Consider the following 18,307-nt stretch of genomic DNA (forward strand, 5'->3'; position numbering starts at 1 on the left):
GGGTTGGAAGGCGTGGCCTGACTCATGAAGGCAGGATCAAGGGCGGTGCCTGGAGGCGGGCCATAACAACAGGGGCGGGACCTAGGCGGGCCGGGCTGGGCTGAAAGGCGAGGCTTGACGCATGGAGGCGGGATCAGGGGCGGGGCCTGAAGGTGGGCCATTGGTGTTAGGGCGGGGCTTCGGCTAAGGAGCAGAGCTTGGGAAGGGCCCCGGCGTGCTGGGGCAGTTCAGTCGCCACAGCCGCGTAGTGAGAGCCGGGAGTCTTCCTTAGCTTCCCCGCCATAGGCGTCTTTTCGTAGCCGGGCTGCTCCGGGGAAGGCCTCGTACAGGTGGGTAGGGCGGCGTCCGCGCCTCACCTGGGGACCCCCGACACAACCGAGTGGAAGGGGACAATGGTCAGTGCCCGCCCAAGGTCGTCCGCGTGTGCATCGGCCCTCGGAGGTGCTTTGGAGTCATTCACAGAAAAGGAGAAGCGGGGGCTCCTCGAAGGGTGCGCGGCACCTGGTTCACCCCATCTTTTCCCTCTGGACCACGTCCAAGCCCTCCACACATGCTTAGGGCGCAGGGGACGCGGCGGGCTTGGGACCCCCGCTAAGTTGCTCCAGCCCACACGGGGGCCTTAGGTTTCCGACCCTGGGCGACAGGAGAGGTGAGATCATTTCTACCTGGACGGAGCTTGTCACGTGGGCTATGGCTCAGGAAGGAGACCTTGACGTCAACCTTAGAAAGCATTCATCTCTCTAGACAATCCCAGCCCCTGCCTGCCGTCCTCTCGAGCGCTGGGACCTGGACGGTCCAGTTCGACCGCTTCAGGACTGGACGCACCTGGATGGTGCGTGGTAGGCAGTCCAAGCCCTGTCCCCACCCAGCTGCGGCTCCAGCCAACCCGAAGCGGGCCACTTGTGGATGAAGGCTGTCATTTTTGCAGTGGCGTGGCTCCTTTTGACCCCCGAGCGTCCTTTAGAAATGTTCAGACCAGGTCTGGAGTTCGTGAAGGCGAGGCAATAGTCAAAGAGTTTGGGAGGTGGGGGAGGTATGAGCACTTGGAAGTTGTTTAGGACACTTTGTGTTTATGCATGTTTCTAGGGAAGGGGTATATTATCAGATTCCAAAGTGGATCTGTCACTTCCCTGGAAACAGTAAGAATATTTTAATAGTTTGGGATGCTGGACCTGTGGCCCAGCCAGGCTGCTGATTCTGATTCTGTCTCCATTTGGCATATACCAAGTGCCCCAGATGTAAATCCTCTCATGGTCAATTGGAGGAATGCTCTTAAGATAGAAGCAGAGAGAAATGAAAAGATTGGGCCACAGTTCGCAGGAAAAAAAAAATTAATTTCATGAAGATTGATTTCCTAATGAGAATATGATAAACTGGTTTTACAAAAGCAGCAAACAAAAACAGCAAGAAAAAAAAAAGGAAAAAAAAGAAAAAGAAAAAAAAAGATGGCAAGCAGGTGAGTTTTTTTTTTAAGGTTCTTCAAATCCTAGTCACACTCAACACTGCACTGAACAGAGATGAAAGAACTGCTTTACACTTAACATTAAAAAGAGAACCAGTCTATTTGTGCCAAAGCCACCATGCACATATAATTTGTACCTTATATTCATATACCACCTATCTGTAAAGGACTCCGGGTGTGTGTGTGGGGGGGTTGGGGTTAATTTAATTTTGACAAATTCATTTGTAAATCATTTAAAAAACTCAATTTATAATTGGCAGTATACTGTCAATTACTGTATACTGTGTACAACATACTGATACTGACAGGATTGACAGTAAATGTATAACATTGAGATTTGAGTATTCTGGCCAGGTGCAGTGTCTCATGCCTGTAATCCCAGAACTTTGGGAGGCCGAGGCGGGCGGATGACCTGAGGTCGGGAGTTCAAGACCAGCCTGACCAACATGGAGAAACCCTGTCTCTTCTAAAAATACAAAATTAGCTGGATGTGGTGGCACATGCCTGTAATACCAGCTACTCAGGAGGCTGAGGCAGGAGAATAATTTGAACCCAGGAGGGGGAGGTTGCGGTGAGCCCCGAGATGGCGAGAAGGTGCCACTGCACTCCAGCCTGGGTAACGAGCAGAAACTCTGTTTCTAAAAAAAAGAAAAATGTATCACAGAAAATCTGATATGGAAACAACCACTGGCTTCCTCTGTTGTCTAAAAAAACACATTGTATTAGCCAGGCATGGTGGCACGTGCCTGTACTCCCAGCTACTTGGGAGGCTGAGGCAGGAGAATCACTTGAAACTGGGAGTTGGAGGTTGCAGTGAGCCGAGATTGCATCACTGCACTCCATCCTGGGCAACAGAGGAAGACTCTGTATCAGAAAACAACAAAAACAATATAAAACAAACAAAAAACACGTTGTATGAGATAATCCATTTAAAATATGCTGCATTTAAACCATATTTCATTTCTCTATGGAAAAGTTCACATATAGGCTAACTTGGGGATCTATTAATAATAACCATATGACTTACACTTTAACCATAATCTAATTTACACTTAGATTGAATGTATCATCTCCCTTAGTTTTTACACCAAGAGAGTTACTATTCTCTAGACTCATCAGTGAAGCTGGACCTTCACTCATCAGTGAAGTCACGAGAGACCACAGGACTTTGTAGTCAGTCCTGGATATGATCCTGGCTTTAGCTCTGAGATCTTGGGCAAGTTAATGAACCTCTCCAAGCCTTTATTTCTTCATTTGAAAAATGACATTGATTCCTACCTTAAAGGATGCAGTGGTTTCAATGTGTCCCCTAAAGTCATGTATTAGAAACATAATCCCCAAGGCAACAGTGTTGCAAAGTGGAACCTTCAGGATCATGAGTGAAGACTCTGCCCTCATAAATGGATTAATACCTTTATCAGTGAGGTGGATTCCTGATAGAAGGATGAGTTTAGCTTGTACCTTGTGAGCATTCTCTTGCCCTTCTGCCTTCTGCCATGGTAGGGACACACCAACAGGCCCTTGCCAGATGCTAGTGCCATGCTTTTGCACTTTCCAGCCTCCAGAATTGTGAGAAATAAACTCACTTTTTTTTTTTTTTTTTTTTTTTCAGACAAGTGACAGAGTCTCACTCTGTTGCTTAGGCTAGAGTGAAGTGGCATGATCATAGCTTACTGCAGCCACAAACTCCGGGGCACAAGTGATACTCCTACCTCAACTTCTCAAGTAGGTAGTACTAAAGGTGAGCATGATCACACCTGGTTAATTTTTATTTTTTGTAGAGACGGGGTCTCTCTATGTTGCCCAGGCTGGCCTTGAACTCCTGGCCTTAAGTGATCCTCCCACTTTGGCTTCCGAAAGTTATGGGATTATTGGCATGAGCTACTGTGCCCAGGCAAATTTATTTTCTTTATAAAGTACCTAGTTTGTTATATTCCATTATAGTAACACAAAATGAACTAAGGCAAAGGACTATAGTCAGAATTACCTAAAACCATGTTGGGAAAGCATTAAGCAGAACATATGGTCTAATTTGCCATAGGTTCTCAATTCATGATTTTTTTCTCCTTTTGATTCCAAGCCCAGTTGTTTTTTTCTACAGCATACAGTGAACCCCCAACATCTGAGACAGGTCTCAGTTAATTTAGAAAGTTTATTTTGCCGAGGTTGAGGATGGACAACCATGACATGGCCTCAGGAGGTTCTGACAACATGTGCCAAAGGTGGTCAGGGCACAGCTTGGTTTTACACATTTTAGGGAGACATGAGACATCAATCAATATATGTAAGATGTACATTGGTTCAGTCCGGAGAGGTGGGACAACTCCAGGCGAAGGCGGGACAGCTGGAAGCATGGAGGGGGCTTCCAGGTCATAGGTTGGTAAGAGACAAATGGTTGCATTCTTTTGAGTTTCTGATGAGCCTCTCCAAATGAAGCAATCAGATATGCATTTGTCTCAGTGAACAGAGAGGTGACTTTGAATAGAATGGAAGGTAGGTTTGCCCTAAGCAGTTCCCAGCTTAACTCTTCCCCTTAGCTTAGTGATTTTGGGGCCCCAAGATTTATTTTCCTCTCACAATACTATAAAACATGTTAATGCACTTCTATTGGTTAGGTTCCTTTTGATTGCAAGCAACAACTACCCAATTCAATGTAGCTTATGAAAAAGGAAAATATATTTTAAGGATACAAGGGCATCTTGGAGCATCTCTGAGAACTCAAGATTTCAGGAATGATCTAAGGACAGGGAAGGGAGTTTCTATTTGGGCCATTTCTTCCCCCCCCTCCCCCGCCCCCCAATACTTTGGGGTCTCTCTCTGACAAAGCGAGACCCCAAAGATCATACAGGGTCTCGCTTTGTCATCCAGGCTGGAGTGCACTGATACAAACACAGCTCACTGTAGCCTCCACCTCCCAGGCTCATGCAATCCTCCTGCCCCAGCTCCCCAAGTAACTGGGACTACAGGCGTGTACCACCAAGCCTGGCTAAGTTTTGTATGTATGTTGTAGAGACAGGGTATCACCATGTTACCCAGGCTGGTCTCAAACTCATGAGCGCAAGCCATCCACCTGCCTTGACCTCCCAAAGTGCTGCGATTGGAGGCAAGAGCCACCACACCTGCCTTAAACGCTCCTCTTGATGGTTGGCCTCCTTCTCTGGCAATGGCTGGCTCCTTCTGCTCCTTAGGCACATGAGGTGGGATGCACAGTAACAGCTCTGATCCAATCCAACTGGTTCTTTTTAGAGGAAAGATCTATAGCTGGAGTAGTCAACAGAGGCAAGGTCACCTTGTGGCTGCTGCTGCTGCAAACGGGAAGGAAGCGGGGGGTGGGGGAGCGCAGAAGATCATATATTGGAAGAGGGTGCTGGGGAGACCATCCAATAAGGGCCAACAGCAGCCCTTCTCATAAGAATGAGAAATGTCATTCTGACCAGCAGTTGACAATTAAGGGTCATCCAAGTGAGCTACATGCTTATCCAAAAAGGACTGGCTAGAGACAAAAGAGGAAGTGGGTTACACACTTATCCAAAAAGGATTAGTTAGAGGTAAAAGAGGAAGAAGAAATAAAAGGGACCGGTTCATTTTCTCCTGCACTTCCTGTCTGTGAGTTTGTCAGGCAGAGCCTGAGGTGCTCTGTGGTTTCTGGGCTATTGCCCGTCATTAGCAGGACTGGAGTTTGGCTGCAGACGGAGATGAGAGTATAAAAGATACTCAGGAAGCTGATTGAAAGCCATTAAAATGTCTTTAGAGCCAGGAAGGGAGCCATTAAAATGTCTTAGGAGCTGTGACCTGAGAAGAATACTATAAGAGCATGTTGGATTTAATCAGTGACATACAAATAGGCTAAAGGATGTTTTTGTCGTTGTTTCAGTTATTTTTGAGACATGGTCTTGTCCTGTCACTCAGGCTGAAGTGCACTGGCACAATCATGGCTCACTGCAGCCTTGACTTCCCAGGTTCAAGTGATCCTCCCAACCTCAGCCTCTGAGTAGCTGGGACTACAGGTGTGCACCACCACGCCCGCCTAATCTTTTTTGAATTTTTCTAGAGAGGGGTCTCGCTATGTTGTCCAGGCTGGTCTCAAACTTCTGGGCTCAAGCAACCTGTCTGCCTTGGCCTTCCAAAATGCTGGGATTCCAGGCATGAGCCACTCCATCTGGCCTGCACTCCCGTTTGGTCCATGTTTGTCACGGCTGGAGCTGAGCTTTCGCTCGCCGTCCACCGTTGCTGTTTGCCGTCCACCACTGCTGTTGCCGCCATTGCAGACCCGCCACTGACTTCCATCCCTCTGGATCTGGCAGGGTGTCCGCTGTGCTCCTGATCCAGCAAGGCGCCCATTGCCACTCCCGATTAGGCTAAAGTCTTGCCATTGTTCCTGCAGGGCTAAGTGGCCGGGTTCGTCCTAATTGAGCTGAACACTAGTCACTGGGTTCCATGGTTCTCTTCCATGACCCACGGCTTCTAGTAGAGCTATAACACTGACCGCATGGCCCAATATTCCATTTCTTGGAATCTGTGAGGCCAAGAACCCCAGGTCAGAGAACACGAGGCCATCATCTTGGGAGCTCTGGGAGCAAGGACCCCCCCGGTAACAGTATGACCATAGCTCACTGCATGCAACCTTGAACTCCTGGGTTCAAGTGACCCTCCCACCTTAGCCTACCAAGTAGCTAGGACTACAGGTGTTTGTGTGCCAATATGCCTGGCTAATTTTTGTTTGTTTTGCTTGCAGACATGGAGGCCTGCTGTGTTGCCCAGGCTGGTTTCAAACGCCTGACCTCAGGTGATCCTCCTGCCTCAGCCTCCCAAAGTTCTGGGATCACAGACTTGAGTCACTGTGGCCAGCCAAAATTTAAATTCCACTGAATTTTTGTTGTTTGACCAACCATTCTTGCCAAAGCCTTGACAGTCTTGCAAACCTTTGCAAGTACATTTCTTCTTTTTCAGAAGGCTCTTTGGTCTCCAAGTCTTTTTTCTACAGGGCGTAACCTGAAGCCAGGAGGCCTGTTGCAAAACCAATCCCATTTGAAAGCAGGGAATGTGAACTCACCTATTGTCATAAAGATTTTAAAAGAGGTGCTGTCTCACTCCTGTAATCACAGCATTTTGGAAGGCTGAGGCAGGCGGATCACCTGAGGTCATGAGTTCAAGACCAGCCTGGCCAACATGGCAAAACCCCATCTCTACTAAAAATACAAAAATTAGTCAGGCATGATGGTGCACACCTGTAATCCCAGCCACTATACTCAGGAGGCTGAGGCAGGAGAACTGCTTGAACATGGGAGGTGGAGGTTACAGTGAGCCAAGATGGCACCACTGCACTCCAGCCAGGCGACAGAGCGAGACTATCTGAAAAAAAAAAAATTATAAAAGAGGGTGGGTGTGGTGGCTCATGTCTGGAATCGCAGCATTTCGAGAGGCAAAGGAGTGAAGATTGCTTTAGTGCAGGAGTACAAGACCAGCCTGGGCAACATAGTGAGACCGTGTCTCTACCAAAAATTAAAAAATTATTTGGGCATGATGGCACATGCCTGTAGTCCCAGCTACTTAGGAGGCTGAGGTGGGGGGATCACTTGAAGTTTTAGTCATGGAAGTCTCTTGCCCTGGAGGTTGAGGCTGCAGTAACCCATGATCATGCACAAAGTTGCGGTGGCTGGGCAACCTTGCAAACATTCTGGGAAGGAATGCAGAATGCAAAACCCAGCTGAAAAATCTAGAAGAAATCATGTCCCAATTAAAGAAGATATTCCCTCTGAGTCCCTCAAGCTCTACTACTTCATAAGTATAAGAACCAGCCGGGTGTGGTGGCTCTTGCTTGTAATCCCAGCACTTTGGGAGACTGGGGTGGGCAGATCACTTGAGGCCAGGAGTTTGAGACCAGCCTGGCCAACATGGTGAAACCCCATCTCTACTAAAAATACAAAAAATTAGCCGGGCGTGGTGGCGGGTGCCTGTAGTCCCAGCTACTTGGGAGGCTGAGGTAGAAGAATTGCTTGAACCCAGGAGGTGGAGGTTGCAGTGAGCTTGTGCCACTGCACTCCAGCATGGGCGACAGACTGAGACGCTGTCTCAAACAAACAAAAAGTATAAGAACCAATAAAAATATACTCAAATAAAACAGAATGAGATGCAAAGAAAGCTTGCAGAGCTAAGGAAATAGAGGACAAAGCATCACCCTTACAGAATCAAAAAACTGGAAACAGCAAGGAACAGCTGGAAAATGGCTCCATAGTTCTAAAACCACTTGCTATGCCAGTGGTTCTAAGTGCAGTCCCAGGACCAGCAGTGTCAGCACCACCTGAGAACTTGTTAGAAGTGAAGTGAATTGGTGTAGTGAAGGGAACCAGCAATCTGGTTTAATCAGCCCTTCAGGTGGTTCTGATTCCCACTAAAATTTGAGACTGTGTTCTCCCTCTCAGGCTAAAGAGTTGGGCATAGCAATGTTGTTCAGCTCCAGATTCTAGAACTAGACACCTTTCTCCCAGGGAGATTCTTATGAACATTCCTTTTCAAGAACAGAAAGAGGCTGGGTGTGATGGCTCACGCCTTTAATCTCAGCACTTTGAGAGGCCGAGGCAGGCAGATCACCTGAGGTCAGGAGTTCGAGACCAGCCTTACCAACATGGAGAAACCCCGTCTCTACTAAAAATACAAAATTTGCCAGGTGTGGTGGCACATGCCTGTAATCCCAGCTGCTCAGGAGGCTGAGGCAGGAGAATCACTTGAACCTGGGAGGTGGAGGTTGCGGTGAGCCGAGATCATGCCATTGCACTCCAGCCTGGGCAACGAGAGTGAAACTCCATCTCAAAAACAAAAACAAAGAAGAAGAAAAAATAAAAAAGGCTGGGTGGTGCGGCTCACGCCTTTAATCCCAGCACTTTGGGAGACCAGGGCAGGCAGATAAACCAAGGTCAGGAGTTCAAGACTGGCCTGGCCAACATGGTGAAATCCCGTCTCTACGAAAATTACAAAAATTATCCAAGCGTGATGGCGGACTCTTGGTAATCCCAGCTACTCAGAAGGCTGAAGCAGGAGAACAGCTTGAACCCAGGAGGCAGAGGTTGCAGTGAGCTGAGATCGCACCACTGCACTCTAGACTGGGCGACAAGAGCGAGATTCCATCTTAAAAAAAAAAAAAAAAAAAGAACAGAAAGAAAATCAAGCCACAACATCATTTCATTCATTCATTCCACCAACCTTTATTAAGCATCAAGCTCCGAAGCAGATGTTTACCAGTTTTGCACAACTTTGTCATGGACCAGCTGGCCTTGTGGCTCAGTGGCATCTGGAGGCAGGAGAGCCAAGTAGACAGGGGTGTCAGCCCCCTCCTCCACAGTCCTGACGTTGTATTTCCCATCCGTGTCTGTCTGCACTGGTCCTGGGCAGCATGCATTCACCAGAATCCTGTCGGCTTTCCTCTTCTCATCCAGACGCCTGGCCAGAATCCTAGATAAGACTGTGACCCCCAACTTGGACACTCCATAAGGTGAGTTGGGCCAGCCTTCCCTCTCATGCACCTCATTTTTTGTGTCCTCCACAAACTTTTTCATGAGATCCACCAGGTCTCCCTCTGTGAGTGTCTCACTGCGGAACTTTTCCTGCAGATCTTCACTGCAGTTTTCAAAAGCCCTTAAACACTGTAAACTGCTGATATTCACCACTCTTCCTGAAACAGAGTGATAAAAATATGAAAGCATATCACAGAGATACAACCATTGGTTGAATATACCAAACATATAATGGAGTCATTGTGCAGGGTTTTTTTTTTTTTTTTTTGAGACAGAGTCTCGCTCTGTCGCCCAGGCTGGAATGCAGTGGTGCAGTCTAGGCTCACTGCAAGCTCCGCCTCCCGGGTTCACCCCATTCTCCTGCCTCAGCCTCCTGAGTAGCTGGGAGTACAGGCGCCCGCCACCACGCCCGGCTAATTTTTTTGTATGTTTAGCAGAGACGGGTTTCACTGTGTTAGCCAGGATGGTCTCGATCTCCTGACCTCGTGATCCACCCGCATTGGCCTCCCAAAGTGCTGGAATTACAGGTGTGAGCCACTGCACCTGGCCTCTTTTGTTTTTTATTTTGTTTTGTTTTCGAGATAGAGTCTTGCCCTGTTGCCAAGGCTGGAGTGCAGTGGTGCCATCTTGGCCCACTAGAAACTCCGTCTCCCAGGTTCAAGCAATTCTCCTGCCTCAGTCTCCTGAGTAGCTGGGATTATAAGTGCACACTACCACACCTGGCTAATTTTTGTATTTTTAGTAGAGACAGGGTCTCATCATGTTGGCCAGGCTGGTCTTGAACTCCTGATCTCAAGTGATCTGCCTGCCTCAGCCTCCCAAAGTGCTGAGATTATAGGCGTGAGCCACCGTGCCTGGCCATTGTGTAGGTTTAATTGCTAATTAAAAACAAAAAAGTGGCTGGACGCTGTGGCTCATGCCTGTAATCCTAGCACTTTGGGAGGCCGAGAGGGGTGGATCACTTGAACCCAGGAGCTCAAGACCAACCTGGGCGACACAGCAAAACTCTATCTCTACTAAAAATACAAAAATTAGCTGGGTATGGTAGCGTGTGCCTGTGGTCTCAGCTACTCAGGAAGCTGAGGTAAGAGGATCACCTGAATCCAGGAAGTAGAGATTGCAGTGAGCCATGATCACACCACTACAGTCCACTACACTCCAGCTTGGTGAACATGAATGAGACCCTTTCTCAAAAAGTAACAATCAAATTTAAAGAAAAATTTAAAATGTGACTATAGAAGGCATAAACTGTATGCACCCGTGGGTTTTGATATTTTTTTTGGCCCTATGCTCCCAAGGGGAAGAACACACCTCCGTTGGTGAGAGGGGCTCCCTTTCTCAGGGATTCTCTGAGAGATGGGTGAGGTAGTAAATTTGTAGATTCCCCAGGCAGTTTTATTTTTACTTTTACTTAAATTTATTTATTTATTTATTTATTTATTTTTAAGACACAGTCTTGCTCTATCACCCATGCTGGAATGCAGTGGTGCAATCTTAGATCACTGCAACCTCTGACTCCCAGGTTCAAGCAATTCTCCTGCATCAGCCTCCCAAGTAGCTGGGATTACAGGTGCCCGCCACCACGCCCAGCTAATTTTTATAATTTTAGTAGAGATGGGGTTTTGCCATGTTGGCCAGGCTGGTATTGAACTCCTGACCTGAAGTGATCTGCTCGCCTCGACCTCCCAAAGTGCTAGGATTATAGGTGTGAGCCACTGCACCCAGCCTAAAATTTTTTTATTTTGTTTTGTGAGACAGAGTCTCGTTCTGTCGCCTAGGCTGGAGTGCAGTGGCACAATCTCGGCTCACTGCAACCTCCGCCTCCCAGGATCAAGTGATTCTCCTGTACCAGCCTCCCAAGTAGCTGGGACGACAGGTGTGCGCCACCACGCCCAGCTAATCTTTGTATTTTTTTTAGTACAGATGAGGTTTCACCTGTTGGCCATAATGGGCTTGAACTCCTGACCTCAAGTGATCCGCCTGCCTTGGCCTCCCAAAGTGCTGGGATTACAGGTGTGAGCCACCGTGTGCCCAGTCCCCGGCAGTTTTAGAAAACCACTCCTCCCCAGCATACACACTCCAAGTACTTATAAACCTGCTTTCTGAGGGACAGTGCTCTCACCCTAAGGACGAACGCTCTCAATTTCCTAGGCACACCCAATTTCCTAGGACCATGGGCAGCCACCTCAATTCCTTAGTGCCACAACCAGCAGCAGTAAGGAATCCCTGGGGAAGGCTCTGTCTGTCCTTCATTATGGACACTTCACATGTGGAATGGGCTGTTTTTCCATCCTGGTTTTTATGTCATTACTTTTTTTTTGAGACAGAATCTCACTCTGCCACCAAGCTGGAGTACAGTGGCAAGATCTCAGCTCACTGTAGCCTGCACCTCCCATGCTCAAGTGATCCTTCTGCCTCAGCCCCACAAGTAGCTGGGACCACAGGCACACACCACCACGCCCGACTAATTTTTGTATTTTTCGTGGAAACGGAGTTTCTCCATGTTGGCTGGGCTGGTCTCAAACTCCTGAGCTCAGGAGATCTGCCTGCCTCTGCCTCCCAAAGTGCTAGGATTACAGGTGTGAGCCACTGCATCCGGCCTGATTTCATTACTTTTCAGTCCCTATTTGATAATATTAATATTCATTAGATTATGAATATTCATGTTGATCATAATTCACAGCTACTAAAGAGACAATCGTGCCCACAGAAACAAATATGCAGGCCAAACGTTTTACAACAATTTGAAGTACTGGTGGAAATCCAAAAACCAGTAAATGTGTTAATTTACACATTTCATCAGCATCAAACCCCACTAATTTTAGGGAGTTCTTTTCTTACATATTATTCCAAATGCATATTCTCTGTGTCCAGTAGGATCTCCAGGTTTTTTTTTTTTTTGAAATGGAGTTTTGCTCTGTCATTCAGGCTGAAGTGCAGTGGCACGATCTCGGCTCACTGCAACCTCTATCTCTCGAGTTTAAGCGATTCTCCTGCCTCAGCCTCCCAAGTAGCTGGGATTACAGGTGTGCGCCACCACGCCCAGCTAATTTTTGTATTTTTAGTAGAGATGGAGTTTCACCATGTTGGCCAGGCTGGTCTCAAACTTCTGACCTCAGGTGATCTGCCTTCCTCAGCCTCCCAAAGTGCTGGGGTTGCAGGCGTGTGCCACCGCACTGGCCGGATCTGTAGATTTTATTTCATTTTCTGATTGGCATTCCCCACAGGTTCCCATTGCAGGGGAGCTGCACATTCTTGTGGACCCCATTCCCACAAGAGATACCCTCACTCTGTCCTTGGAAACTACCACCTCACTCATCCCCCCAGATACCTAGTACTATTCAGTATTTCTTTCCTTCCTTCTCTCTCTCACCTTCAAAGATGAAGTGAATGTATGTATTTCTTTCCTGTTACAGAGAAGTTGCAATAATAGTTCGATAAACACCCTATAACCTTCACCTAAGTTCACTAATTATTTTGCTATGTTTGCTTTTCCCTCTCTGTCCCTTTTTCTCTCCAAGTTGCTGATATCATAAACCTTCATCTTAAACACTTTAGTATTATATATGGTAACAAGGGCATTCCCCTACATTGCTACAGTTGTGACCACATGCCCGGCATTTATCGTTTTACGACACTATTATCTAAAATATAGCCCATATTCAAATGTGTCCAAATTGTTCCAGTAACGTTCTTTTACGGTTTTTGTTTGTTTTAATCCAGGGTCCAAAGTAGGATCATGGATTGCTTTTTTTTTTTTTTTGAGACAGAGTCTCGCTCTGTCACCCAGGCTGGAGTGCAGTGGCGCGACTACAGGCGCCTGCCACGATGCCCGGCTCATTTTTTGTATTTTTAGTAGAGATGGAGTGTCACCATGTTAACGAGGATAGTCTCGATCTCTTGACCTCGTGATCTGCCCACCTCGGCCTCCCAAAGTGCTGGGATTACAGGCGTAAGTCACCACGCCTGGCCCATGGATTGCATTTAATTGTCTCATCTCTTTCATATATTTTAATGTAGAGTAGTTTGCAATGACTTTTTTTTTTTTTTTTTTTTGAGACGGAGTCTTGCTCTGTCACCCGGGCTGGAGTGCAGTGGCCGGATCTCAGCTCACTGCAAGCTCCACCTCCCAGGTTTACGCCATTCTCCTGCCTCAGCCTCCCGTGTAGCTGGGACTACAGGCGCCCGCCACCTCGCCCAGCTAGTTGTGGTTTCTTTTTGTATTTTTTTAGTAGAGACGGGGTTTCACCGTGTTAGTCAGGATGGTCTCGATCTCCTGACCTCGTGATCCGCCCATCTCGGCCTCCCAAAGTGCTGGGATTACAGGCTTGAGCCACCGCGCCCGGCCCAACCTTTTTTTTTTTTTTTTTTTTTTGAAGACTGTAGACCCTTGTTTGGTAGTATTTCTCTCAAAGTGAATTGGTCTGATTTTCTCATGATGAGAGTCACATCAATATTTTGGCCAGGAATATACTACATCAGTGATGTTGTGTTCTTCACTGCTTTCTAAACAGCTTTGTTGTCAAAAACTTGTTGGCTACAAGGAATTAAATGTAAAAGGGAAAGGAAGAAAGAAAACACAGATCAGAGAAGCTGTGCCTTTGAGGAAACAAATCCTCTTAAGGGGAGGAAGTGTCCTCTTTGATCTGAGGGCACCCCTCTGGGAGAGAGGCCAGGGGCTGACAGTCAGCTTCGCCAGGTGGGTCACCCGCCCTGGGAAGAGCTGCACCCACCACTGAGGTCCAGGTGGCGCCACCAGTCCCGAAACACCTGCTGCCTTACTCTGGAAACAGTAGGCAAGTTGCTCCCTCTAGTGGCTTAGTAGTTGCTTGGCCTATTTACTCAGAACCTTGAACAATTAAGCAAGTCAAATACAAATGGTCCCTCCCTTCTGATGGTTCCACTTAGGACTTACTGATTTCACTGATGGGTGAGGACAGCGATATGCATTCTGCAGAATCTGTATTTGGAGCCCCCATACAACCATTCTGCATTTCACTTTCAGTACAGATTCAATAAATTACAGAAGATACTCAACACTTTATGATAAAATAGGCTTTGTGGACTATAGGCTAACGTAAGCGATGACTTTGCTGGACTATAGGCTAACGTAAGCGTTCAAAGCACCTTAAAGCTACGCGAGGCTGATCTATGGTGTTTGGTAGGTCAGATGCGTTAAATGCATGTTTTTGTTTGTTTGTTTGAGGGCAGGTCTCGCTCTGTCACAAAGGCTAGAATACCGTGGTGCAATCATAGCTCACTGCAGCCTTAACCTCCAGGGCCCAAGCGATCCTCCCACCTCAGTCTCTCGAGAAGCTGCAGCATGCGGCTAAGCCCAGCTAACTTTTAATTTTCATTTTTTTGTGTAGAGATGGGGTCTCCCTATGTTACTCAGGATTAAGTGCATTCTTATGATATTTTCTTTTCCTCCCTCCCTCCCTTCCTTCCTTCCTTCCTTCTTTTGATGGAGTGTGGCGCCGTCGCCCAGGCTGGAGTGCAGTGGCACGATCTTGGCTCACTGCAAGCTCTGCCTCCCGGGTTCACGCCATTCTCCTGCCTCAGCCTCCCAATTAGCTAGGACTACAGGCGCCCACTACCACGCCCGGCTAATTTTTTTTTTTTGTATTTTTATTAGAGACGGGGTTTCACCATGTTGGCCAGGACGGTCTTGATCTCCTGATCTCATGATCCACCTGCCTTGGCCTCCCAAAGTGCTGGGATTACAGGTGTGAGCCACCGCACCTGGCTGCCCTAAAAAGGTGAATGGTGAGAATTGCACTTGTACTCTTGTGCTTGCTCAGTTTCTTAGTGGGATGGGATTGTAGAAAGCCTGCAGGGAGAACTGCAGGTGCTCTGAAAGGGGATGGAGTTTTAAAGGTGTCGTTAATAGCTTGCAGCTCTCAAGTTCCCATCCAAAAATTTATCGGGAGAAAACTTCCCAACCTTGAGTAAAAGACGTCCCTACAATGGCTGCGTCCCTATGTAGCCACAAAAAAGATAAAAGCTTCCTGACCAAATCTGGAGAGAGCCCCAGACATAGGGAGTAAAGAAAGCCAAGTGGCGAACATTGTATGAAATATTACCTTTTGTGTAAAAAGGAGAGTTTTTAAAATGTGCATTTATATTGGCTTAGATTTGCATTTAGAAACTCCATCCCCTTTCAAAGCACCTGCAGTTCTCTCCCTGCAGGCTTTCTACGATCTCATCCCACTAAGAAACAGAGAGTACAAATGCAACTCTCACCATTCACCTTCTTAGGTTAAGAAGTTTTTACGGCTGGGTGTGGTGGCTCAAGCTTGTAATCCCAGCATTTTGGGAGGCCAAGGAAGGTGAATAACCTGAGGTCAGGAATTCGAGATCAACCTGGCCAACATGGTGAAACCCCGTCTCTACTAAAAAAACAAAAAATTAGCTGGGTGTGGTGGTGCTCACCCATAACCCCAGCTACTTGGGAGGCTAGGGCAGGAGAATTGCTTGCACCTGAGAGGCAGAGGGTGCAGTGAGCCAAGATTATTCCACTGCACTCCAGCCTGGGCAACAGAGGGAGACTGTCTCAAGAGAAAAAAAACAAGTTTTTGCATCCAGAGATAATTTTGTTTGTTTGGTTTGTTTGGTTGTTTTTTTTAAAAGTGACAAGGATCTTGCTGTGTTTTCCAGCCTGGTCTTAAACTCCTGGGCTCCAGTGATCTTCCTGCCTCAGCCTCCCAAAGTGCTGAGATTACAGGCATGAGCCACCACACCCAGTCAATAATCATTATTCAAAATGTTAAATTAAGAAAAGCGCACTTCTGGCCAGGTGCAGTAGCTCACGCGTGTAATCCCAGCACTTTGGGAGGCTGAGGCAGGTGGATCACTTTAGGTCAGGAGTTCAAGACCAGCCTGGCCAACATGGCAAAACCCTGTGTCTACTAAAAATATAAAAATTAGCTGGGTATAGTGGCACATGCCTGTAGTCCCAGCTACTCAGGAGGCTAAGGCAGGAGAATCCCTTGAACCCAGGAAGTGGAGGTTGTAGTGAGCTGAAATCCTGCCACTGCACTCCAGCCTGGGCAACAGAGCAAGACTGTCAAAAAAAAAAAAAAAAAAAAGCACAATTTTAATAAGAACCACAGTTCTAAGAATCTACAGTTAACTTCTTGGGGAAGAAAATCCTCAAGGAAGCAAGCTTCCCTGTCCCCCAGCACAGCTGTCATTTCACACTTCAGATTCTTTGCTAATGGTTGTCTCCCCTGCTAGACTTTCAGCCCCACAAATGAGATGGTATCTGTGTATAATGCTCACCATTGCACACCCAGAACCCAGCATAATGCCTGGAATATGGCAGGCACTCCAATATTTGTAGGAAAAGTATAATAGTAACATTTATTGAACACCTGCAGGTATAGGCAAGATATTTCCTAATAAAGAAAATTTCTAGTCCAGGCACGGTGGCTCACACCTGTAATCTCAGCATTTGGGGAGGCAGAGGCGGGTGGATCACTTGAGGTTAGGAGTTTGAGACTAGCCTGGTCAACATGGTGAAATCCCATCTCTACTAAAAATACAAAATGAGCTGGGCATGGTAGTGCACACCTGTAATCCCAGCTACTTGGGAGGCTGAGACAGGAGAATCCCTTGAACTTGGGAGGTGGAGACTGCAGTGAGCCAAGATCGCACCACTGTACTCTAGCCTGGATGACAGAGCGAGACTGTCTCATAAAAAAAAAAAAGAATGAAAACTTCTTTTGGATTTTCTGAATCAACCTGAGAAAGTTCGGTACAAGAAGAAAGGAATATAGGAAAAGTCGTAATGCTAGAACAGATACCAAGGTCCAGAGATGAGCTAGATGTGGACCCATCACCTTGGAGGGCTGGAGGACTCATGAGATTGACCAGAGGCAAGAGGCCTTTGGGAACTCGCAACATTCTATCATTCTGGGATTGAGTTCGTGACATGGATCCCAAAGCATTGTGATATGTCACACTTACCTTTGAAACTTAAAGCTAAGGCTGGGCATAGTGGCTCCTGCCTGTAATTCCACCACTTTGGGAGGCCAAGGTGGGTGGATCACCTGAAGGTCAGGAGTTTGAGACCAGCCTGGCCAACATGGTGAAACTGCATCTCTACTAAAAATATAAAAAATTAGCCGGGTATGGTGGTGGTGGTGGGTACCTGTAATCCCAGCTACTCGGGAGGCTGAGGCAGGAGGATTGCTTGAACCCAGGAGGTGGAGGTTGCAGTGAGCCAAGATCACACCATTGCACTACAGCCTGCACAAGAGCAAAATTTCTTCCCACCACCCACACCCCTGCAAAAAAAACAAAAAACAAAACCTAAAACGTTGGAGTGAGAAGCCAAACACTGGGAAAATGAAGCCATTTTCTATTTTTCCCCCTTCAGAGAAATAGCACCCCTGAGTGATTTCTGCAGGGCAGCCCTGCTCCGAGGAGCCGGTGGCCCACTTCTTACTGAGGGAAGCAACCTGACTGTCCATACACTAGGCTTACCATGAGGTTTCATTATCGGCAGTAACTCGTTGCACATGTTTCTAGTGGCAAAAAAATTTGTCTTCAGTGTCATCTCGGCTTTAATGTCAAAGGGCATTGGATCATCACCTTTCAGAAAAAGAAAGAAACAAAAAGAAAGTCATATTTTCCCCCCTGAAACTCACATGACAGTGTGGATCCTAACTCCTAACAACAAAAGGGAAAAAAAGTTAAAACAATTTTTAAAAACAAGGTCAGTGATTCTCAAACTTTAGTGTGTATCCGAATCACTTGTAGAGCCTGTTAAAACACAGCTTTCTGGGCCTCACCATCAGAGTTTCTGATTGCAAAGGGCTGGAGTAGGACTCCAGAATTTACATTTCTTTTCTTTCTTTTTTCTTTTCCTTTTTTTTTTTTTTTTTTTTTTTGAGATGGAGTCTTACTCGGCACAATCTCGGCTCACTGCAACCTCCACCTCCGGAGTTCAAGCGATTCTCCTGCCTCAGCCTCTGGAGTAGCTGGGATTACAGGCACGTGCCACCACGCCTGGCTAACTTTTTTATTTTTGCAGAGATGGGGTTTCGCCATGTTGGCCAGGCTGGTCCCCAACTCCTGATCTCAAGTGATCCACCCACCTCGGCTTTCCCAAGTGCTGGGATTACAGGCGTTGAGCCATCGTACCTGGCCTGAGTTTGCATTGCTAAGTTCCCAGATGATGTGACAGCTATTGGTCTCTAGCCACACCTTGAGAACACTTGGCTTTGACTACCATTTCTCAAAGGTGCATAGGAGGGAGCTGGGGATTCTGTTGAAATGCAGAATTTTTTTTTTTTTTTTTTTTTTTTTTTAGACAGAGTCTTTCTTTGTT

The 18,307-nt window shown here is 47.0% G+C and overlaps 1 protein-coding gene and 1 long non-coding RNA gene across 2 annotated transcripts in view; one reads left to right on the forward strand and one right to left on the reverse strand.

The window, feature by feature from the left end:
- The first annotated feature begins 238 nt into the window (after positions 1-238).
- On the forward strand, positions 239-14,021 carry LOC111525674. The gene is made up of 3 exons (XR_002726177.2): positions 239-329; positions 8,852-8,951; positions 13,488-14,021. It is a non-coding gene; the product is annotated as an uncharacterized LOC111525674 (long non-coding RNA).
- The window catches only part of CBR3 (carbonyl reductase 3), an 11,858-nt gene continuing 2,190 nt past the window's right edge, over positions 8,640-18,307 (reverse strand). Inside the window, exons 2-3 of the mRNA XM_023191164.2 lie at positions 17,461-17,568; positions 8,640-9,131 (exon numbers count right to left, since the gene is read on the reverse strand). Of these exons, the coding sequence (XP_023046932.1) occupies positions 8,695-9,131; positions 17,461-17,568 (545 nt within the window). The 3' untranslated portion in view covers positions 8,640-8,694. The remainder of the gene's footprint in view (positions 9,132-17,460; positions 17,569-18,307) is intronic.

Source organism: Piliocolobus tephrosceles, chromosome 19, assembly GCF_002776525.5.
Source record: "Piliocolobus tephrosceles isolate RC106 chromosome 19, ASM277652v3, whole genome shotgun sequence".
In the NCBI taxonomy this organism is placed as follows: domain Eukaryota; kingdom Metazoa; phylum Chordata; class Mammalia; order Primates; family Cercopithecidae; genus Piliocolobus; species Piliocolobus tephrosceles.